The following is a 24,975-nucleotide window of genomic DNA, read 5'->3' on the forward strand; positions in this document are numbered from 1 at the left end:
ATCTGATGGTTCACAGTATCAAAGGCAGCCGATAGGTCTAGAAGGATGAGAACAGAGGAGAGAGAGTTAGCTTTAGCAGTGCGGAGCGCCTCCGTGACACAGAGAAGAGCAGTCTCAGTTGAATGACCAGTCTTGAAACCTGACTGATTTGGATCAAGAAGGTCATTCTGAGAGAGATAGCAGGAGAGCTGGCCAAGGACGGCACGTTCAAGAGTTTTGGAGAGAAAAGAAAGAAGGGATACTGGTCTGTAGTTGTTGACATCGGAGGGATCGAGTGTAGGTTTTTTCAGAAGGGGTGCAACTCTCGCTCTCTTGAAGATGGAAGGGACGTAGCCAGTGGTCAAGGATGAGTTGATGAGCGAGGTGAGGTAAGGGAGAAGGTCTCCGGAAATGGTCTGGAGAAGAGAGGAGGGGATAGGGTCAAGCGGGCAGGTTGTTGGGCGGCCAGACACAAGATTTCATCTGGAGAGAGAGGGGAGAAAGAGGTCAAAGCACAGGGTAGGGCAGTGTGAGCAGGACCAGCAGTGGTGTTTGACTTAGGAAACGAGGATCGGATGTCGTCGACCTTCTTTTCAAAATGGTTGACGAAGTCATCCGCAGAGAAGGAGGAGGGGGGGGGGAGGGGGAGGAGGATTCAGGAGGGAGGAGAAGGTGGCAAAGAGCTTCCTAGGGTTAGAGGCAGATGATTGGAATTTAGAGTGGTAGAAAGTGGCTTTAGCAGCAGAGACAGAAGAGGAAAATGTAGAGAGGAGGGAGTGAAAGTATGCCAGGTCCGCAGGGAGACGAGTTTTCCTCCATTTCCGCTTGGCTGCCCGGAGCCCTGTTCTGTGAGCTCGCAATGAGTCGTCGAGCCACGGAGCGGGATGGGAGGACCGAGCCGGCCTGGAGGATAGGGGACATAGAGAGTCAAAGGATGCAGAAAGGGAGGAGAGGAGGGTTGAGGAAGCAGAATCAGGAGATAGGTTGGAGAAGGTTTGAGCAGGTTTGAGCAGAGGGAAGAGATGATAGGATGGAAGAGGAGAGAGTAGCGGGGGAGAGAGAGCGAAGGTTGGGACGGCGCAATACCATCCGAGTAGGGGCAGAGTGAGAAGTGTTAGATGAGAGCGAGAGCGAAAAGGATACAAGGTAGTGGTCGGAGACTTGGAGGGGAGTTGCAATGAGATTAGTGGAAGAACAGCATCTAGTAAAGATGAGGTCAAGCGTATTGCCTGCCTTGTGAGTAGGGGGGGACGGTGAGAGGGTGAGGTCAAAAGAGGAGAGGAGTGGAAAGAAGGAGGCAGAGAGGAATGAGTCAAAGGTAGACGTGGGGAGGTTAAAGTCACCCAGAACTGTGAGAGGTGAGCCATCCTCAGGAAAGGAACTTATCAAGGCATCAAGCTCATTGAGGAACTCTCCAAGGGAACCTGGAGGGCGATAAATGATAAGGATGTTAAGCTTGAAAGGGCTGGTAACTGTGACAGCATGGAATTCAAAGGAGGCGATAGACAGATGGGTCAGGGGAGAAAGAGAGAATGTTCACTTGGGAGAGATGAGGATCTCAGTGCCACCACCCCGCTGACCAGAAGCTCTCAGGGTGTGCGAGAACACGTGGGCAGACGAGGAGAGAGCAGTAGGAGTAGCAGTGTTATCTGTGGTAATCCATGTTTCCGTCAGCGCCAAGAAGTCGAGGGACTGGAGGGTAGCATAGGCTGAGATAAACTCTGCCTTGTTGGACGCAGACCGGCAGTTCCAGAGGCTGCCTGAGACCTGGAACTCCACGTGGGTCGTGCGCACTGGGACCACCAGGTTAGAGTGGCAGCGGCCACGCGGTGTGAAGCGTTTGTATGGCCTGTGCAGAGGGGAGAGAACAGGGATAGACAGACACATAGTTGACAGGCTACAGAAGAGGCTACGCTAATGCAAAGGAGATTGGAATGACAAGTGGACTACATGTCTCGAATGTTCAGAAAGTTAAGCTTACGTTGCAAAAATCTTATTGACTAAAATTATACAGTACTGCTGGCTGGTGAAGTAGGCTAGCTAGCAGTGGCTGCGTTGTTGACTTTGTTTGAAAGTGTAGCTGGCTAGGTAACCTCGATAGTTTCAGTACTACACCTTATCATGATACAAAGGCAACTATGTAGCTAGCTAACATAACACTAATCAAGACGTTCCTTTGTAATGTATTTTGTTTCTACAATGCTGCTCGTCGGTAATAGTTGGCTAGGTTTGGAAATGACGTCGCGGGGGACAAAAATAGCTGGCCAGCTAACCTCGATAATTACTCTAAACTACACAATTATCAAACTATGACAAACTATGACAAAGACAACTTATTGACTAAAATGACTAAAATGATACAGTACTGCTGGCTGGTAAAGTAGGCTAGCTAGCAGTGGCTGCGTTGTTGACTTTGTTTGAAAGTGTAGCTGGCTAGGTAACCTCGATAGTTTCAGTGCTACACCTTATCATGATACAGAGGCAACTATGTAGCTAGCTAACACTAGCTAACCTGGCTAGCTAACCTCGATAATTACTCTAAACTATACAATTATCTTAGATACAAAGACAGCAAAAACAACTATGTAGCTAGATAACACTATAATAATCAAATCGTTCCGTTTTAATGTATTAGTTTCTACAGTGCTGCTAATCGGTAGAAGTTGGCTAGCTAGCTAGCAGTTGTTGACTAAGTAGGAGAACGGCGGCGCGGCGGACAAAAATAGCTGGCTAGCTAACCTCGATAATTACTCTAAACTACACAATTATCTTTGATACAAAGACAGCTAAGTAGCTAGCTAAAAAAATTGCTCAGATCAAACAAATCAAACCGTTGTAATGTAATGAGATGTAATATTACCTGCGGAGCGGAGTGCACCTGCGGAACTGAGTGCAGCACGACTACTCGCTCCCAAAGATTCAGTTTGTGCTAGTGCTGTACCATTCGGTTTGTGTCAGTGCCCGAGTGATGTTGAGCCAAATTGTGTCTCATGTCATCAGAGTTCCGCTCCAAGCACATTCACTCTTTGTGATTCCAACATTAAATGGACGAGTGCATTGCTTTATTTAAAAGGCTATGTTGTTTCTTTACAGACGTTCTGTGCTAGGGATCACACCTGGGGCCAGTTGAGCATATGCCTGGTCGTAACTCGATGCCTGACAGAATTAATTTGAATGTTTTGCTTGATAGCCACAGTCACAGCACTTAAATTGCTTCAGTAAATGGTGTGTAATTGCTGTAAAAAGTACAGTGTGCTATGCAGACTTATGGGCTTACATTTTGGTTAGATTCACTTCCTCTTCCTCAGTTTGGTACACCAAACAGGTTAACAGAGGAATACCATTGGCCAGCACTGGCGGAATTCACAAAACCTCCCTGAATCTCTTAAGAGGGGGCACCATCTCTTTGCAAAGATACTTGAAAGGTTCAAACCATTCTTGTCAGGATTTATGTTTTGTGTGCAAAAACCGTCCTGTTCATGGCTTTTGTTTTACTGAATTCAAGATACAAGCCACCATTCTTTCTTGTTGATTAAAATCATTCTTCTTAAACTAATATGGAGAAATCATAATATTTGAAGTAATTTTCCAGCAGGGCTATTAGAGGGTATGGGTGAAGCAGATCATTAGTGCTTAGATAATGACTTCTTAGCATCATTACCCAACTGTCAAAGCCAGGCGTGAGCACTAATAAACTCAGCAAAAAAAGAAACGTCCTCTCACTGTCAACTGCATTTACTTTAAGCAAACTTAACATGTGTAAATATTTGTATGAATATAACAAGATTCAACAACTGAGACATAAACTGAATAAGTTCCACAGACATGTGACTAACAGAAATGGAATAATGTGTCCCTGAACAAAGGGGGGTCAAAATCAAAAGTAACAGTCAGTATCTGGTGTGGCCACCAGCTGCATTAAATACTGCAGTGCATCTCCTCCTCATGGAGTGCACCAGATTTGCCAGTTCTTGCTGTGAGATGTTACCCCACTCTCCCACCAAGGCACCTGCAAGTTCCCGGACATTTCTGGGGGGAATGGCCCTAGCCCTCACCCTCCGATCCAACAGGTCCCAGACGTGCTAAATGGGATTGAGATCTGGGCTCTTCGCTGGTCATGGCAGAACACTGACATTCCTGTCTTTCAGGAAATCACGCACAGAACGTGCAGTATGGCTGGTGGCATTGTCATGCTGGAGGGTCATATCAGGATGAGCCTGCAGGAAGGGTACCACATGAAGGAGGAGGATGTCTTCCCTGTAACGCACAGCGTTGAGATTGCCAGCAATGACAACAAGCTCAGTCCAATGATGCTGTGACACACACCGCCCCAGACCATGACAGACCCTCCGCCTCCAAATCGATCCCGCTCCAGAGTACAGGCCTCAGTGTAATGCTCATTCCTTCGACAATAAACGTGATTCCGACCATCACCCCTGGTGAGACAAAACCGCGACTCGTCAGTGAAGAGCACTTTTTCTGGTCCAGCGACGGTGGGTTTGTGCCCATAGCCGTCATTGTTGCCAGTGATGTCTGGTGAGGACCTGCCTTACAACAGGCCTACAAAGCCCTCAGTCCAGCCTCTCTCAGTCTGAGCACTGATGGAGGGATTGTGCGTTCCTGGTGTAACTCGGGCAGTTGTTGTTGCCATCCTGTACCTGTCCTGCAGGTGTGATGTTCGGATGTACTGATCCTGTGCAGGTGTTGGTACACGTGGTCTGCTTCTGCGAGGACGATCAGCTGTCTGTCCTGTCTCCCTGTAGTGCTGTCTTAGGCGTCTCACAGTACAGACATTGCAATTTATTGCCCTGGCCACATCTGAAGTCCTTATGCCTCCTTGCAGCATGCCTAAGGCACATTCACGCAGATGAGCAGGGACCCTGGGCATCTTGCTTTTGGTGTTTTTCAGAGTCAGTAGAAAGGCCTCTTTAGTGTCCTAAGTTTTTTTAACTGTGACCTTAATTGCCTACCATCTGTAAGCTGTTAGTGTCTTAACGACCGTTCCACAGGTACATGTTCGTTAATTGTTTATGGTTCATTGAACAAGCATGGGAAACAGTGTTTAAACCCTTTACAATGAAGATCTGTGAAGTTATTTGGATTTTTACGAATTATCTTTGAAAGACAGGGTCCTGAAAAGGGACGTTTCTTTTTTTGCTGAGTTTATATGCTAAACCCTGCTATGATTACAAATCAGGGTCAGTAATAATGATGCTGAGGAGAGTGAATGGGACATAATGAGAGCCTACAAAATGGTGGAGATAGATGAAGAGATCTGAAGGTCCTACTGAACACCAGTTATTGCCATGAATAACCCTTTTGACGAAAAAAGCTTTTTGTCAAGAGAAAACAATATTTTGGCAGCTCATAGCTATGTCATTGTAGCCTCTCATCCCAGTAGAGGAGGTGAAGGGGGGACCACTTATTGTACCCCTAATAGCAGGCAGGCAGTCCTTTCAGCGCATTCAGTAAGGGAGGGAAGGGGGAATTCTCAGTGCGAAAAACACTAATTTATGCACTCAAGCGTTCAATCACAGGCGGTGACCTAGATATTAGGAAACAATGCAACAGAGGGCTGAGACAATAAAGCCCTTATCCTCCCAGGATGGCTGTCCATACGCTCCATCAGATGGATCCCATATACAACAAGGCTGAGCTGAGCCGACAGCCCCGTCTGCACCCGCACTCACAGGGCACTGCCCACAGGAGGGAGTCACGACATGGCAGCCATACTGTGCGCTGTGGATCCCTCCAAAAGCCATTGGGATGTGCATGCAAATCAACCCGGTCTCTCATTAATTAGGTACCAAATGTACAAGTGCATCAAAACATTGTGCTTATTTTTACATATAGTACATATGCCAATGCAGAGCCGAGGAACTGCTTATCCTTTCTGAGACAAAGTTCAGTGCCAGAATCTCTGCGGGGGTGAGTTTCCCAGAAGTTTTGCAGCACTAAAGTCTTTACGAGTTTTACACTTGTAAAACTGTGACGCTTTAATATTAAAGATCCATTGATACTGGGAAACTTGCCTGTGTGTTTACATGGCCATTTGGTGTCTGTTTCATAGAAACCAGGGAAATTATGTTTGGCATGTTTTGGCTGTCACGTAGCATTGTTTGGTCTGTGTTTTAGATGGGGTTAAGCTCACCAGAATTTATTTGAGGAAATCTCTCTTTTCCGAGGGGCTTTTCTTTCCTACCAAGGGGCTCCCGAGTGGTGCAGTGGTCTAATGCACTGCATCTCAGTGCTAGAGGCGTCACTACAGACCCTGTTTTGATCCTGGGCTGTTTCACAACCAGCCGTGATTGGGAGTCCCATAGGGCGGTGCACAATTGGTCCAGCATCGTTCGGGTTAGGGTTTGGCTGGGGTCGGCCGTCATTGTAAAATAAGAATTTGTTCTTAACTGACTTGCCTAGATAAATAAATAAAAAAATATAAATGAGAGATTGGGTTGTGCAAACACACGAGTAGATTTTTGAGGAACATACAACTGGTCATGCAGACAGAGTGGTAGTGATATACTAGCCCATAGTAAATGTTTTGTGTCCACGTATACCACAATTTGACAGAAACGTGGGGACAGACCTGGTTATCGTGGACTCATATTGTAGCATTAGTCTGGATGAACTTGTTGACATGGCAACCATAAACTGTGATGGGTAACATTACTGACAGCGTTGCCCTGTACCAGATATAGAACGTTCTATGTATATGAGAGTACCGTAAATTCCGGACTATAAGCCGCAACTTTTTTCCCAGGCTTTGAACCTCGCGGCTTAAACAATGACGCGGCTAATATATGGATTTTTCCCGCTTTCAATTTTTTTTGCTCCAAAAAAACACATTCTGTGACGTGCTCAGTTTTTTGGCGGCATGAAGCTTTCATTAGACCAATGAAATTGCCGAACGGGTTAAGGTCAAACAACTTTTTTGTTTACTGTTTAGATTAAATCGAGCGCTCTCAAACTTCCCATCATTCTGATTACGGTAGTCATTTTGTCACCCTCATCATGGCAAAGACACGGAGAAATGCATATGATGCAGCTTTCAAGTTGAAGGCGATTGATCTGGCTGTTGGAAAAGGAAATAGAGCTGCGGCACGGGAGCTTGGTCTTAATGAGTCGATGACAAGACGTTGGAAACAGCAGCGTGAGGAATTGACTCAGTGCAAAAAGACAACTAAAGCTTACTGCTAATTATTATTTTTTTGTTACAAGCCGTGTTTCGTTAAAGCCTATTTATTTTTGTTACAAGCCGTGTTTCGTTAAAGCCTGTGTAAAGTTAATTTGTTTCAATGTACCGGTAGGCACCTGCGGCTTATAGACATGTGCGGCTTATTTATGTTCAAAATATTTTTCTTTTTTTTATTCAGTGGGTGCGGCTTATATTCAGGTGCGCTTAATAGTCCGGAAATTACGGTACCATCATTCATACACAGATGAATACAACATACACCTCACGTATCAAACCCAGACTATATCCATGTGGACCCCCCATGTTGCCCTGAAGCATTAAATATTCATAAGGCACATGCCTTACAACCGAATAGATGTTCACTTGTACAGTAGAATTATTAATCCTCAGATGTGTGGGTTGGGACACATCTGAAAATCTTTTGACTGGGCAGACTTCATGAAAATACATGACAGTTTCGAACAATACCAAAGGGGCTTTTCAACAATGAAATACCTCATAATTTCAGAGTGCAGTGAGTAGAGCACCCAAACATGATGTTATGTGAGAATGTGTTTTGAACCAATGGCAGACACGCTAATCGATGGATGCTGTATTTCTGCATGCTTACTGTATAGTTACATGATATATCTAGCTGTGAGACGGGAGACTTGCTTTAGACTCTGCTTTTGATATCCACACTCACTATTTTCTAATTTCACACCTTAGTTTGCATGTGGCATAACTCTCAGAGGTGGTTTTGATTACCATGGCACCCTGGCTCCTTGTCAATCATGAAGGATACTGGGCTTTTTATAGAATACCCTGCCCATCCCACGTAACCCTGAAAGGAGTTAGTCTAAGGTCACTGAGCAACTTGTTTAGCGGCAATGCATCAATGTATTATCAAGCTATTGTTTCCAAATGAATAGAGGAACCTTTAATTGCAACTAGGAAGCAGGGATGTCCAACCGACTCACAGGTTTTCATGGAAAGGAATTACTGTGATATACTGGACTTTTGGCATATTGTAAATCTTTCATGTTTTTGATCATCATTATGAAAAGTGAAGCAGGATTTTTTTAGGGATGCTCAGGTAACCGACAGATGCCCATCAATCACATCCAGCTGCCTTGTTAAGTTATAATAAATGCCTGTGTATGAATAATTCCATTACATGGGCACATAACATAAAGAAGGAACCAAGGTTGTTTTCATCTGTCGACTACACTGAAAAACCCTGTACACACTGTACATAACTGTTGAATACCATACAAACAGTGACTGTGGTCAGTGTGATTGTTGATGAATGAAATGAGGAGCATGAGGGTTCAGGAAAACGGACATCTTTGTTGTTCTGTGGAGGTCCTGAATGGCAGCTTCTGTGGCACAACAGTTATTTCATACAACAGAGAGCTTGAACCTCACACTGAGTTGCAGATTGACCAAGACACTTTCAGGCATGTTATTTTGGATAGCTAATAGAGATGAGCGCTAATATATCCAGTTTCCATTAAAAAAATGCCAGTGTTACTGAACAGGGTATACATCCTGTAGATAGAATTGCGCATGTTTAATGTCACCACAAGCTCAGCTAAAGTAAGAACTCAGTTACTGTGAGAACACATTCCTTACCAACATCAATGCACTGCCTCAACAAAAGGGCCTCACTCTTATGACTGGATGAGCATGGGAGGCTGAAAGAAGCTTAAGGGAACATTTTCTTTTTCGCTTTTGATCAGATTTTGCTTTTCTGACAGCTGGACTCTGGAGACATGCCATTCCATTGAAAACAGCAGTTCAATCCACAGATCACTTACCGTAGCCATGCATTTGCATAACGGTCGAGGTTCAAAAATACTTATTTTTCCGGTTTCCAAATAAATACACTATTCCAGTCTTTTTGTCAAAATAGGTTTAGCAAAACGTTGAACAATGATGTCTCATTTCTGGTAATGTGTTGCCCTGTGAAATGTGGTGTTGTTCAATGGCCCTCAGCTACAGCGTTATCCTAACAGTCAGAGTGAACTCTATGAAGCCTTTTACTTCCTGTGAAGAGAAAAAAAGTGTAGTCACTATGCATAATCCCATCAGGAACAGAGGGAGTGATTGAAAATGAAAGACGGGCTCAGAAGCACTGTGGGAGGACAGTGTTGTGAGGAGAATAAGACGTTGTGTTCCATAACAAGACCGGATCTGACAGCCAAATGATTTGGGGACACCATGGGTCTATATATGGCAGATGAAAGTCGTACACCATTTTGTTGCACTGTGTATGGACGTGATGGCAGCCATGTTGTAGGCGGTTTTGCTACTGTAGTATTGCAGGCAGGCATCATCTTCACAATGTATTACAAATCAGGACCAGGAAGTTATTAAACAGCATAATTCTGTTAAACAGAGACAATGCAATTTTGCCTAAAATATGATTGTGTCCATCTATGCCGTTCCTATCAGCGCAGATGTTACTTGATTGCAAACATGTTGTAAGCTTGACATTCAAGTCAAGCATGTTCCAGAAATGTTCTAAGGACACCTTTTTCAATAGAAACATTCTTAGACTGTCTAGAAAACTGGACGACTATACAGAACATTGAAGGAAGGCTGAACTGAACCACCCAGAAACATGATTAGCAGTTAGCGAGGCTCACGTCTGAAATTAACTCCTGGGAGCCAAAAACCAACCATCTGCATGGAAATGCATGATTCACACCATACCCTAGTTAAGTCCAATACTATGAACCCTTCTCTCTATCCACCCTATTATCCGATCTGACTCCCTGCCTCTCGGCCGACCATGACTTCATGGAGACAGCTGAGAAGCAGATTCCTGAGGTTGCCTTGGCGACGGGTAGTGAAACAAGGGTTACTGTGTACTCTGGGGAGTGGGTAGTGATGTCACAATGGCCAGATGAGAAACTCCCCCTCTGAGAGCTAACTGGCCATTCTCAGGAAACAACACTCCTCTTCTTCATCTGGAGAATATTATCACATATGTTTAGTTCCCAAGACAAAACGATGAGGTAGATTTATTATCCATGGTTAACTTTTTTGGAAGAAGGTATGTTAGTCCCTAAATAGTAAGTGGATTGTTTATTCCATATATGAAGATATTGACATTTTGAGGGTCAAAGAAACATTCAATGAAATTCTGTGTTCTTTTTTTATTAAAGTGAGCAACAACAACAAAAAAGACCTCTCCAGTAACTTTACTGACTGACTGAAGTGTATCGTACAGTTTTCTGCTATCAAATACAGAGTGCATAATATACTTACATAGCAAGGGAGCTAGGCATAACTTTGAACCGATTCACAAGAATCACCATTATAAGCTAAACACAATACAGTACGATCAGCCATTTTCAATATATTACTTTCCGTTTGACACAGACACTCTGTGGAGGCAGAAAAAGAACATTATGACCCCCCCCCCCCCCCAAAAAAAAATAATATAATAATTAAAAAGAGAAAACACTGGTGAGTTTATAATGAATTTGCTATAAATTGAATTGAACTATATATATGTATTCCTTTCCGTATGGTTTCTGTAAACATGTGGTCACCAACCTTTGAGTGATGATTTTTTTTCAACATGACTTAGATAACGTAAGCCTTTGCAACATTAACCAATTACAGTTCTGTAACAATGAGGTTTGTGCAGTAGGCTATAGGCCCAATACATTATCAGTGCTTGAATATCCCTGCCAATGTTTTTCTTCTCAGATCATTTTTAAATTCTATTGAAAAAATTATTTTCAAAATGGGAAGACTTTGCCTTCCTGGCGCTAGGGCTGCTGAATCAAGTGCACCTACATCTTACAACCTAAAAAAAAATCCAAAATAAAGTGCAACTACCGCCAACAGCACAAAACAAATAACAAAATAGGAACGCAAGGCTTTATCGTTGTTTTTTTACAGAAATGTTTGGTGATTGACTAGGAATGCCTTGGAGATCGACCACGGTTGGTGACCACTGCTGTAAACAAAGAGTGGACAGACAGTATAGTACGTATACAGAACTCTGCCCTTAAGTAGACCGAGACACATATGTCCACCAGAGTTCACGTCAATTTAATTCAAAGTAAATTCAGGAAATGAAGTGGACATGGATTTAGAATGGAGTGTGCCCTTTAGCCGCATTATCAATTCAATTCCTAAATTGACAGGAATAAAAAATGAACTGATCGTAACTCTTAAGGGCCGGTCTCCCAGACTCAGATTAAGCCTATTCTCTGATTTACAAGCACTCTCACTGGAGATTCCCCATTGAGCATGCCTTTAATTCCAGGAGTAACCTTAACCTGGGTGTGGGGAAACCAGTCCAATTGGTTTAAAGTCCGGCCTCTTGAACTCTTCACAGGGCAGTTGTAACTTTCTGAAGGAGGTCATGACCTTTGACCTCTCAGCAGTGGGTCCCCACGGTTGTGTAGGAGGAGGTTGCCTCCCTGTGTATGGTGCTGAATGGTGACAGCTCCAGGTCGGTGGTGGTGCACTCGTGCTCGTTCTCCTCGCTGGTGGTGGCAGTGGTGGAAGACCTGGGAGGGCCACACTCGTTACAGCAGCAGCAGCAGCAGTCCAGGAAGGCCCGGCTGAAGGGCTGGTACAGGCAGAACAGCAGGACGGGTGTCACCGCCGACTTACAGAACAACAGCAGCTGGCTGACCAGGTGGAGAATGTCCAGAGTCTGTCTGGGCACACCCGCTGCCATGTAGACTGTAACGATGTTGCAGATGTTCTCAGGGATGATGCAGAAGCCGTAGAGGATGGCCAACGCCACAACCGTGCAATTCATCTGGTTCTCCAGCTGGAGCTGCTTCTTGTTTCCACGCACACAGGCACGCTCGGCTTGCTGGATTTTTCGGGCGGTCACCAGAGAGCTGCCGATGGTGAACAGTGTTGGCAGGCAGAAGTAGCAGCCAAAATACCACCAGAGGCGGGCTCCGTCGTAGGTCAGGCCTAGCACGTAGAGCGTGTCGGGGAGGTCGGTTGAGATACGAACCACGCAGCGCTGGCAGGGCGTCACATCCGGAGGCTCGCCATCTTCAGTGACCAGCTGGTGGATCAGGAGCTCTGGCAGGGCCAATAGGAGAGCCCCGATCCAGATAACGGCCAGCTTGGCGGCTGTGGAGGCGCAGTTTTCAATCATCTCGTAATACATCTGGGCGTTGGTGGCGGCGCGAAGACGGTCAATGCACAAAGCACACAGGGTGAAGGTGGTGACCCCGAGGGAGGAGACCTGGAAGGACAAAGAAAAGAGAGGAGGAAGTCAGACACTACTGTATGCAGTTGATGTGTTATTACTGCATATTAACAATACCATCAAAGTTCTGTCAAAGTGCTTCATTTTTTAGAGAGAAACAAGTATAGACTGTATCCAGACCATAGGCTTAACACACAATAGAGGAGAGACTACTCCTAATTGCAATGCACCTTGGAAAGTCTGGATGGAATATCAAGGCCCCAGAGCCATCTTGTTCTCTGAAAAGACCAAAAGAATGTGTCCACTGTACACCAATTTCCATGTGACAATGGTACATACAGCACAATATACTAGATGTCAACAGGTTTAGAGAGGGACAGCTCTGTTACTTACCACAAACAAGTTCCTAATTTCCCATACTGAGATGTTTGAAAGTAGCCATGAGTAATGATTTATGAGTGATACTTCAAAGAGTGAGAAGACTACAGTTGGGCGCCAAAAAGGGGAACTTTAGACTTTCTATGTCACGTCCTGACCATAGAGAGCTCGTATTTTTCTATGGTAGAGTAGGTCAGGGCGTGACTGGGGGGTTTTCTCTAGTTTATTTATTTCTATGTTTGGTTCTAGTTTCTTTTTTCTGTTGGGGTTTTTGTCTTGTTTAAATTTTCTATGTTGTGTTCTAGGTTATTTTTTGTAATTGGGGATCATATTTAAATTGTTGTTTTTCCCACTAGTGTTTGTGGGAGATTATTTTGAGTTTATGCATGTAGCACCTCTTCGTCACGGTTTGTTGTTTTTGTTTATAGTTTATTGTCTGTCTTGCATAGTTTCACATAGAAATAAAGATGTGGAACGATACGCACGCTGCGCCTTGGTCTCTTCATACGACAACCGTGACATTCTAATTATATCAAATTATAATATTGATGACTGTATAACATAATAAGGTGCACAGTATACCGTGTGCAAGGGAGCCCATGACACAGAGAGAGAGAGCGAGAGAGATTGTGGAACCCCCTGACTCCCTCAGGGGGTTCTAATTATTGGGATTCGTTGATATGAACAGGTTTAAAAAGAACTTTCCTGTGCCTGGAGTGGGGTATGAGGAAACATGTTTATCACAACAAAGTGTGGACACCAACAATTATCCTTGCTATGTGTCATGACACAAAAGGAATGCTTCCCTCTATATGCTCGGTCAGCTTAAGTTGGAAATGTACTGCTGAGTAATTGTACATTCGTAGCCAGTAATTTCATCACAGCTATGATCAAATCTGTTAAAACACACCATCACTACAGAGGCCCCAGCTAAAATTGGCATTTCATTATCTGACTTAAATGTATCTGCATGTTCAGATCTTATATTAGCGAAGTGTTTTACCATTTTCTTTTCAGGACAAACCAGGGAGACAAGTAGAACACAAAACAATTTGACATAAACAGTTGCATTCATGAGTTTTACTGACAAATGTCAATAAAAAAACAAGGTCAGCCAAAGCAAAAACCTGATAAAAAATATTTATATGAATGCTGTACAGAAATTGTTTGCTCAGTGGGAAATGAATATCCAACTAGTCAGTGACAACTGTGGGGAGTTTGTGACAGCAACTACGTGAGCTTATTACAGTATTATAGACACTATGTCCTGGGATTGCCTATGATTTTTGTAGAAGACCCCTTACCTTGTAGCAGACCCCTTACATTCCTACGACTTATCTAGCTTGTGAGAAATCAAGAGAAGAGAGAGAGGGAGTGAGAGAGAGTGAGAAAAGAGGGAGGGGGAGATAGAGAGAGAGAGAGAAGAGCAAGGGATAGATAGAGAGAGAAGACAGGGAGAGATGGAGAGAGAAGAGTGAGGGAGAGATGAAGAGAGGGAGAGATGGAGAGAGAAGAGAGAGGGAGAGAGAAGAGAGAAGGAGAGATGGAGAGAGGGAGAGAAGAGAGAGATGGAGAGCGAGAGAAAAGAGAGAGAGGGAGAGATAGAGAGAAGAGAGAGGGAGAGAGAGTATTGTCAAGACAAAAAATACCATCATCATCAACGTGACAGCTATCCTCTAGAGCTGTGTCAACAGTGTCTAACTAACCTCTCACCTTGGTGTCCATAATGACAAATTGTCATGTGACAGAGCACTTAGTTGCCACAGGAGCCATTAGAATTAATTCCCCCACTGTTTGTGTAGTTATGCTCCATTAATTGCTTGATTAGCGAGTCGCTTAGCATAACGAGGATGTGTCTGCCGCTATCCATTTAATGTTCTTACCACGGAGGCTGGCTACTCAAAGAGACTCAAAGTTCTATGTCTGGGACTGTGGTTTTAAAATGGCCTACAGGTCATGTTGGCATAGAATGGGACTTACAAACACAATGACAATCACTTTCACTAAGCAGCTTATACAGCATCACTCATACAGATTGTTTGGGTCGTTTTGAGGTTGTTTGTAGTCATGTAGTCATTGTGTAGGCCTATACACTGAGTGTACAAAACATTAAGAACACCTTCCTAATATCCCCCCCTTTTGCCCTCAGAACAGCCTCAATTCGTTGGGGCATGGACTCTACAATGTGTCGAAAGCGTTCCGCAGGGATGCTGGCCAATGTTGACTCAAATGCTTCCCACAGTTGTGTCAAGTTGGCTGGATGTCCTTCGGTGGTGGACCATTCTTGATAGACACGGGAAACTGTTTAGCGTGAACAACCCAGCAACGTTGCAGTTCTTGACACAAACCAGTGCGCCTGGCACCTACTACCATACCTTTCCCATTCACCCTCTGATTGGCACATACACAATCCATGCCTCTATTCTCTCAAGGCTTAAAAATCCTTCTTTAACCTGTCTCCTCCCCTTCATCTACTCTGATTGAAGTGGATTTAACAAGTGACATTAATAAGGGTTCATAGCTTTCACCTGGTCAGTCTATGTTAGGGAAAGAGCAGGTGTACATAATGTTTTGTACACTCAGTGTATGTGCCCGGACAGATGAACTGTGCCACCTGGAGAAGGATTTTTATCTAGATAATTTCCTCTTCCAATAGGAGTGTGCTTCCTTCTTAATGAACAGAATTTAGTTTCTTCCGGGTGAATACTTTACACATTTCCCATGAAAGGCACTCAGGACCAACAGTATGATAGTGAACCACAGCAAAACTATGTCATCTATCTTACATTAAGTATTTTTCCACAACAGAGAGAACAGACAGACTGCTAATAGCAGGAGCTGAACCAAAGAGGTCTGTAAAAGAGTGGAGGATTGGACCCTATAAAATACAGAGACAGGTACACCCAGCCCTAGGATGTTGGACTTGTGGAGATCTGAAAAGATTTGATAGGTGTAAGCAATAGTAAAATTTGCACATAAACTATCAGAGGACAAGGTGGGTCTGTCAACGTGTTGATTATACTTAATCCAATCAATTCAGATCTGTGTTTATTTTCATTGACGCTACTTTCACCAAGAAGGCTCAGTTGTTGAGCAGCATAGGTTTTACACTGTGACCTCAGACTGTATAACGTGTTCCAAGTTCTTGGGCTGCATAACATCTAGGTTAGTGCTATCCGGATTCCTTGGGACGTCCCTACCCCTACCCCGTCCCTACCTTGACATTGGGACATCCCAAGGATCTCGTTTAGACTTTTCCGTATCATCTAGATTCTTGGGTGTTGTCCCTAGCTGCACCTGGGTCTGGTGGGTTTCCTTTTAGACAGTATGTGATACGACCAGCTAATCTGTTGTTTTTTGGAAGGTGGATATCCTGTCCTATGAGGCTCAGTTCTATGATGATTACTCCATTCTCAACACACCAATCCCCATTTACTGCACTTACACGGCAAGCGGAACAGAGCTCAGTCTTCTCCAACTCCGTTCAAGAGAGATAGTGGGTTTGCAGGCTTTTGTTCCAGTCCAGCACTAATACACCTGATTCAGCTAATTTTGGTCTAGGTTAAAGATCATGATTGTTTGATTATTTGAAACAGGTGCGTTAGTGGTCGGCTGAAACAAAAGCACACCCAGTTTCTCTCTAGGACCTGTGTTTACGATGCCTGGAAACTGGGTACAAACTGTTCACTGTCTGAATAGACCCCAGGGGCAATAATAGGCCCCAGGGGCAATAACAGATTTTCTTTTCATAATTTGGTCCTGCAACATTCAAATCACATACAGTATATGGCATTCAGTATGTAGTACAAGTGTGTTAAACAAACCCTTCAGTTGCCAATGCTATGGCTACAAAATATAGACTTTACTGTATCGTTACTGTATGGACTTTACTGTATGGCTTTCTGTAACTCTGGAAAACATGTTATTTTAAAGGCCTGTCTTGGCTCTGTGTGATCCCTCATCACCTACATTTAACATTGTATCTTTTACAATAGATGGCTGACAGAAGAGCTGCCTTACATCTGAAACAGACAGGTAAGTTGATGCATAAACGGGTGTGGGTCTGATGTAATTATTGAGGCCTAGTGAGTTTCAGACTACTGCCTTATTAGGGAAAGTAGGACTGTAACCGGATCCCTGACATAGCATTGGTTGCATGGGGGCTTTTACCTCTGTAGCTAGAATAGTGACACCTCAGCTAAAAGTTTGAAACAACAGGTTGAGGTGACATTCGGGAGAAAAAAAATCTAGACCTGGTATAGGATCCTCCAAATACTGCAAACCCTTGAAGCACAGAACATTGTACGGTGTAAGAATTGACATAAAGTGAGCATCAACGGGACGGGACACATTTTTGTTGTTGTTGATGACTGAGAAAGTTAGACACACAAATATCATTCCCCCACAAAAATGCTAACCTCCCCTGTTATTGTAACAGTGAGAGGTTAGCATCGCTTGAGGGTATGATAGTGCGTCTAACTTTCTCAGTCATCATTATTCATGATTCATTCAGGACTATCCATAATCATGGTAGCATCCACATTAATGTAGAAGTGTTTAGAACCATATTATATTCTTATTTACAATAAATGTGACTCCATTCATATCTATTAGGCACAAACTAACCTGAAACACAACCAAAACAAACAGAAAATGCATCCATTAAATGTGTACAATAAATGTAATAGATAAGCTTGATGTAGTCATTTCGTGGTATGAATATGGGACCAACTACTTTTTACTACTTTAATATACATTATTTAATTTGTCCCAATACTATTGGTCCCCTAAAATGGGAGGACTAAGTACAAAAAACGCTGTAATTTCTAAACGGTTCCCCTTGATATGGATGAAAATACCGTAAAATGAAAGCTGACAGTCTGCACTTCATAGTCATTGTATCATTTCAAATCCAAAGTGCTGGAGTACAGAGCCAAAACAACAACAACAAATTGTCACTGCCCCAACACTTTTTTAGCTCACCATATGTGACCGATTTCACAAGGAAGAGATGGTTATGACAGCAGACTTTGAACATCAACTTCAGCACCCAATCATAACATTCAATCAAGTTACACAATACCTAGTGGACATTATTACCTCAATATAGGGGATGATTTTACAGGAGAACTCCCCCAACAGCCAATTCTTGGTCAGTTCATGGAAGATCACCAGGGGCAGGCAAAAAAAGATGACAACAAAATCCCATAGGGCGAGATTGGCTAGAAGAGAATTTGAAATACTTCTCATGTAGTAGTTGTGGCACACAATGCACATGATTGCTATATTCCCAGTTAATCCAACAGTGAAAATGATGACCGAAATGATCATGATGGCATATGCCCCATATGATTCTGCTGTTACGGGGTAAAATGGGTTTTTTACATCTTTTCTCCTAGTTTGAGGATTGAGAGGAATCAATGGGGTATAGTCCAGGAGGTCTGGCAAAGTGAACTGTTCATAATCAGTGGCATGAAATGGCATGTCTGTTGACTGGTTCTGGGCCATAGGTTTAGGCAGCGGTTCCCACGTGGCCAGCGGTGTGTCCAAAGACGCATCTGACAGCAAGGTTGGCTCGCTTATTTTGTTACCTTTTTTACTGCCATCCTTCGCATTTCTTCTCCGACGGTCTACAGTTGCTCTTTTGTGTATGCAGATCCGGTTGTGCTCATCACGGTGGTGTCCTCCTCGCTTATGTCTCGTGGAGGGATTTAAATTAATGTATACACCATCTCGCGTTTCCATGGCTGCATGCTTCTCCGTGTCCAACTTTTCCTCCATCAGCCTTTTTGACTCGCCTTCCTCGGGTAACCAAACGGGTTCTGTTCCATTTGACGAATTGCTTTTGCGCATTGTTATTTCATTCATAACCCTTTTCGTATTGAATGAAGTCCCATTTATGTTATCCATCCATGTCCTAACCACGTCCAAAGAGGATGAACTTGGAGTATGCACCCTTTTATTGTCAATTTCGTTGATAACTCTGCCATTCGCCGAGTGCAATCTCTGACTATCACTTTCGGTTTTGTGTAGATTCCCGATAGTTACGGCGGTTTCATAATGTCTAGGAATCAAATTTGTCTTCTCCCCGTGTATTTGCGTGAACACATTCTCGCTCCAAAGCGAGAAACACAGTAATCTTAAGAGTAGTACCAGCATAGTTTATTCTAAAACACGCAACAATAGTATATTCTATTCCAAATATATTTATCCATGGATGATTACCACATCGGAGAGATGACAGAAACAAAGCCCAACCTTCATTCCATAGTTGTCAACACCACTTCGAATTAAATAAAGTGCACTTGGCAATTGACAGGTGCGTCTCCGAAATGCGACAAAGTGAAGTTCAACAACGGTTGTTTTCCCACCATGTGAAGTAGGGTATGTTTTAATTTCGTCTGTGCCTCTGAATATATAACAGATTGTAAAAGGGTTAAATGGACACAAGATCGCATTTCCTATTCAAAAGCATGCGCGTCTAGGTCCGAAAAGCGTCCTGGACGGTTATTACTGGTACCCACGATCCGGGCGCCCAGAGCCGGAGATGTTGTCAGGGATGTGCCAAGCTCCGTCTGGAGCTGCTAACCTGAGCATCACGGAGAGAAGAGACGGGCTCCCCTGGCGGCTAACCCGGATCTGTTCAACTTAATCAGTCAGCATCACACAACCACGTCAGACAATGTTTCTCCTTGAAATACTGTAAGTAGCCTACAAATGTTTCTTGTTTTCCTGGAGGTTTATCTCTGTTGAGAACCTAGAGGGCGTTGTTTTGTGCAACTTTCCACCAACATGATTCACTGCAACTAGACGTTTTTGTTCCGCGTGGTGGCATGTTGTATAAGGACTAATGTACACATCAATCGATATGGACTGGACTGCAGGACCACAACGTGTAAAAGGCATCTCACGGTTGCGCTGTATTGGGGCGCTCGGGTTCATGGATGCAAGCACTCATTGTCTTTTTGTGTAAAACTAAACAGGGGCCCATGCTTTCAGCAATTCCAAAAACCACCAGCATACTAGTCTATAGGCTATTGATTAATTTACAATTTTACCGCCACATTCAGTGGACAGGAGTTAAAGTAACTATCCAGGGTTTCCAGATTTCTATGAAATATTACCTATAATTAATTACAATATGAGTGAAATAGTTTCCTTCCAAAAAACAGTAATTAAGTATGTTCATCTTTTCTGTATTGGAATGGTGTGGGCGTACCCCAATACAGAAAGGTGTGGCCATATGCAGTTGATAAAAAATATTTATGCTAGTAGTCCGCTGATTGGCCAGATCATCATCCTCGGGAGTATGACATCATACTCTGTGAGAAAATAGCAAGCATTAGTTGTGGCTGCTTTGGATGATGTATTGTTGTCTCTATCTTCTAGCCCTTTGTGCAGTTGTCTGTGCCCAATAATGTTTGTACCATGTTTTGTGCTGTGACCATGTTGTGTTGCTACCTTACTCTGTTGTTGTCTTAGGTCTCTTGTCATGATGTGTGTTTTGTCATATATATATATATACACACTTTAAAAAAATCCCAACCCCGTCCCCGCAGGAGGCATTTTGCATTTTGGTAGGCCGTAATTGTAAATAAGAATTTGTTCTTAAATGACTTGCCTAATTAAATTAAGGTTAAATAAAATAAAACAAAAAAAAATAGTCTGTTTGAAATACAAGTGAGGTGGGATTTTTGATGTGTTTTTTCCTCTAATTTATGCTTTGGCCACAAACACGAGTATAGGATAAGTCAACAAAATGATGTGGGAATGAGTTAACAGGATATTAACTTTTGAAAGTGAGATTTCACCTCCCGAGTGGCGCAGTGGCCTAAGGCACTGCATCGCAGTGCTAGCTGTGCCACTAGAGGTCCTGGTTTGAGTCCAGGCTCTGTCGCAGCCGGCCGCGACCGGGAGACCCATGGTGCGGCACGCAATTGGCCCAGCGTTGTCCGGGTTAGGGGAGGGTTTGGCCGGCAGGGATGTTCTTGTCCCATCACGCACTAGCGACTCCTGTGGATGCTGTCGCCAGGTGCACGGTGTTTCCTCCAAAACATTGGTGTGGTTGGCTTCTGGGTTAAGTGGGCATTGTGTCAAGAAGCTGGGCGGCTTGGCTAGGTTGTGACCGTCACCTCTCCCGAGTCCGTACGGGAGTTGCAGCGATGGGACAAGTCTGTAACTACCAATTGGATACCACAAAATTGGGGAGAAAAAAAGGTTACAAAAATATATATAAAACAAATAAAAAATAAGTGAGATTTCACTGGACAGTTACTTTTGTTATCTAAGTACCTTGGTCTATCATGTCATACACAGACAAGTATAATACATGTAATCGCCGTAGCTTTTACACACAGCTCATTGGCACCCCCTGGGGAAAATGGTAGCAACAACGAAACCTATTTAGTCTATAGCAAAATATGATGTGTCATTCAATATAAAAATAAACAGAAGAACACAACAGAAAATAAACAATTGACTCCAATTTAGGTTTGAGCAGTCCTGGATAATTGTAATTGGAGTGTGTGATTATGCTACTTTACTTTATGTAGCTATTCAATTTAATTTTACAGGGACAATACACATTCATTACAGGGACAATGCACATTCATCAACATTACTGTAAAAGTACCAACTGCAGACCGATTGCCTTGGGATAAGGGTTGTTAATAACCAATTGAAGCGTGTTTGGTGGATTTTTATATCTCACTCGAATGTTAACCTGGACTAATGGGCGTTAGGCAACACTCATTGGTGTTATTTGCTCTAGTGACATCATTGATAATTGACTAATTAGTTATTAACCTCTACGGGATCAATGTGCCCCCCCCCGCGGGACAGTAGAGCTAACGTGCGCTAATGTGATTAGCATGATGTTTCTGCCCATATAGACATGTCTTATATGGGCAGAAAGCTTAAATTCTTGTTAATCGAACTGAACTGTCCAATTTACAGTAGCTATTACAGTGAAGAAATACCATGCTATTGTTTGAGGATAGTGCACAACAACAAAAAACTTTTATCACGGCAGCTGGTTTGATACATTCACCTCTGAAGGTAAATAATGTACTTACATTCAGTAATCTTGCTCTGATTTGTTATCCTGAGGGTCCCGGAGATAAAATGTAGCATAGTTGTGTTTGATAAAATCAATTTTTATATTAAAATGTAGGAACTGGGTTCTACAGTTTGAACAGCTGCTGTGTCTGCCCCCCCCTCCCACACTACCAAGATAATCTGATTTGCAGCACAAACAATGAATAAGAATAGGATGTGCACCACTTTTCTCTGGATAAGTGTGCCTGCTAAATGAGTAAAATGTAAATAAATGTAAGCAAAAAATCTTCAAGTCCAGTCTGCTCTAAACAGCCATTCGGGGAGCAACAATTTAGCTTATGGCACAAGCCTAAAATAGAGACAACGCTCTCGCTCCACAATCTCTCTCACAGGCCATGTCATCGCTGAATATGATGTGTTAAGAGTCATAGAGACATTTCATCCTGTGTATTGGACTTAAGGTGTGCTGTTTTCTAAAATAAATGAAATCTGCACCACAATTTTCCACTCAATAACAACAGAAGGGTTGGGCTATTAACTTGGTCAAAACAAACAGGAAAAAATACTTCAGGTAAGGAAGTTCTCACAGCTCTGTCTCACATACTGGTCCTGTGTGGCTCAGTTGGCAAAAAGTGTGGCACTAGCCAAAGTCAGGGTTGTGGGTTCAATTCCTGCAGGGATCACATACAAACACGCACTGTACTGCAAGTTGCATTGGACAAAGCATCTGCTAACCTGCATATTATATTATCATGCACCCATATATTACTTTCAAACTATACTGAACATCTCATTAAAAAGGGAGTGAGAAGAATGTCCCTGCCAGAAACTGCGCTAAGCAAATTCCGCATAGGATTATTTATGATAGACTGATACTCACCTTTGTACAGAACGACCACTATGCCACCAGCACAAGATTCTTTCCACCGTAGCTCCTTCCTGACACCATGTAGCAGTATATTCCACTGTATACATTTGCTTCACTGTGAATATCCATTTCAGGGATATTGAAAACCCCTTTTGAAGCTTTGTCTGTGAGAAAGGTATGCCATGGGGGGGTTCTGTTGCGCTCTGCTCATACAAAGGGATGAAGTTGTGGGTGGATTTTCCCCAAGCGAACACTAGTTCCTCACAGCATGGATGATGAATACGGTACAAAAACAGGGTTCAGGAAATCAGACTAAAGCTGATGTCAAAAAGTCCCCTGCCAACCACATTACAGCACATGTAACAGTGTAGGTTCCGTCCCTCTCTTCGCCCCAACCTGGGCTCGAACCAGGGACCCTTGCACACATCAACAACTGACACCCACCGAAGCATTGTTACCCATCGCGCCACAAAAGCCGCGGCCCTTGCAACGCAAGGGGAAACCCTACTTCAAGTCTCAGAGCGAGTGACGTCCCTGATTGAAACGCTATTAGCGCGCACCACCGCTAACTAACTAGCCATTTCACATCGGTTACACAGACCAACATCACTCCAGCTCTTTCCATTACATAGACTGGCCAGGTGAAAGCTATGATTCCTTAATTGACGTCACTTGTTAAATCCACTTCAGTCAGCGTAGATGAAACGGAGGAGACAGGTTAAAGAAGGAGTTTTAAGCCTTAAGACAATTGAGACATGGATTGTGTATGTGTGCCATTCAGAGAGTGAATGAGCAAAACAAAAAATGCAAGTGCCTTTGAACGGGATATGGTAGTAGGTGCCAGGCACACCGGTTTGAGCTGCTGGGTTTTTCACGCTCAATAGTTTCCTGTGTGTATCAAGAATGGTCCACCACCCAAAGGACTTCCAGCCAACTTGACACAACTGTGGGAAGCATTTGAGTCAACATTGGCCAGCATCCCTGTGGAATGCTTTTGACACCTTGTAGAGTCCATGCCGCAACGAAGTGAGGCTGTTCTGAGGGCAAAAGGGGGGTGGACAACTTAATATCTCAGTATTAGGAAGGTGTTCCTAATGTTTGATATATTCTGTGTATATTTCCTGCTGTCGGCAGTGCCTGCCTGATTGATTTGCTATACAGGACATAAACTAAATTAGGTTCTTGGTTGTTTCAACCAATGTTTTAATCTGTTTATTACAGATGCAGTGTTTGCCCTCTATTCATTAGCAGCGGGCATTTTTGTTTTGCTGCCATTTAGATTTTTTTTTTAAATGGTAAAACATTTTCAGTGTAAACTTAAAATCAGATATAAAGTACAGTATATACACACACACACAAGATAATGGAGCTATATATGAATTTTTAACAAGATCTTTGAGAACTAACAACACCCGAATAAAAACTACACAGTTGGGGAGAATCTAAAATTCCCATTGGTGCCCCCACGGTTGAGACACTCAGAAAGCATTAGAACATAAAATAGCAATGGCACAAGGTGTAGAACTGCAGGACACTAGGTTGAAAACAGTAAAATGTTCTCTCCACCCTATGATAAAATGTGTAGAATTGCAGTAAAAAAGCTTTAAAGGAACTGCCCAGTGAAAATCCAACTTTTAATAGTTCATGTTCTGTTAACTCATACGTAAATAATGTTGTTGACCCTGTGCTATACTCGTATTAGTGGCCAAAGCAGAAGTTGGAGAATTTTGTTACCAAAATTCCAAGAACAACAAGACTGGCCACTAACATCATTAGCCTTATAATCAAACATGATCAAGTAATACATTAGAAACCAAAACCTGCATACACCCCACAGGGACTCCATAGCATTCATAACACATTTCACTGATACACCACCCGATGGAGCCCTAGAGCTACATGGAGAATAGAACGTCACTACTAGTTCCCAGTGAACTTTATCCATTTCAGCCACATTACCTCGGGCCATGAAGCCCATCATAAAACAATCGATCACCCACAGATGAACTCCATTGAGAGTGATACGAATGTGCTTTTAGAACCCATCAGGTGCCAGTGAAATTCCAAGACAATTAAGAACTATCAGTAGGCATTGAGCACAGAAATAGTAATTCTATGGTTTTAACATGACATCATTCCACCCTGAGGCGGCCCTGGGTTGAAAGGGCCTACTGTAATGATATCCAATTAAAAATGTAATATATTCTTTTTGCTGCAATTAAGCAGATGCAAACCTTCAAATCTGTCCCTATAAAGGCTACAGAAGAAATAGTGTGATATGATGTAGAGCAGTGGTTCCCAAACTTTTCATAGTCC

The 24,975-nt window shown here is 43.1% G+C and overlaps 1 protein-coding gene across 2 annotated transcripts; it reads right to left on the bottom strand.

Moving 5' to 3' along the window:
* Positions 1 to 10,305: 10,305 nt before the first annotated feature.
* LOC106584563 (prosaposin receptor GPR37) lies at positions 10,306 to 19,436 on the bottom strand. 2 transcript variants are annotated; one of them, XM_014169994.2, is made up of 2 exons: positions 18,326 to 19,436; positions 10,306 to 12,392 (listed from the first exon to the last, which is right to left on the bottom strand). In XM_014169994.2, exons 1-2 carry the CDS (start codon positions 18,347 to 18,349, stop codon positions 11,559 to 11,561), a joined length of 858 nt encoding a protein of 285 aa, XP_014025469.1. In that variant the 5' UTR covers positions 18,350 to 19,436; the 3' UTR covers positions 10,306 to 11,558. The 2 variants fall into 2 exon arrangements, with proteins under 2 accessions (XP_014025469.1, XP_014025468.2); XM_014169993.2 differs by having other exon boundaries at positions 17,835 to 19,424.
* Positions 19,437 to 24,975: the final 5,539 nt, after the last annotated feature.

Source organism: Salmo salar, chromosome ssa23, assembly GCF_905237065.1.
Source record: "Salmo salar chromosome ssa23, Ssal_v3.1, whole genome shotgun sequence".
In the NCBI taxonomy this organism is placed as follows: domain Eukaryota; kingdom Metazoa; phylum Chordata; class Actinopteri; order Salmoniformes; family Salmonidae; genus Salmo; species Salmo salar.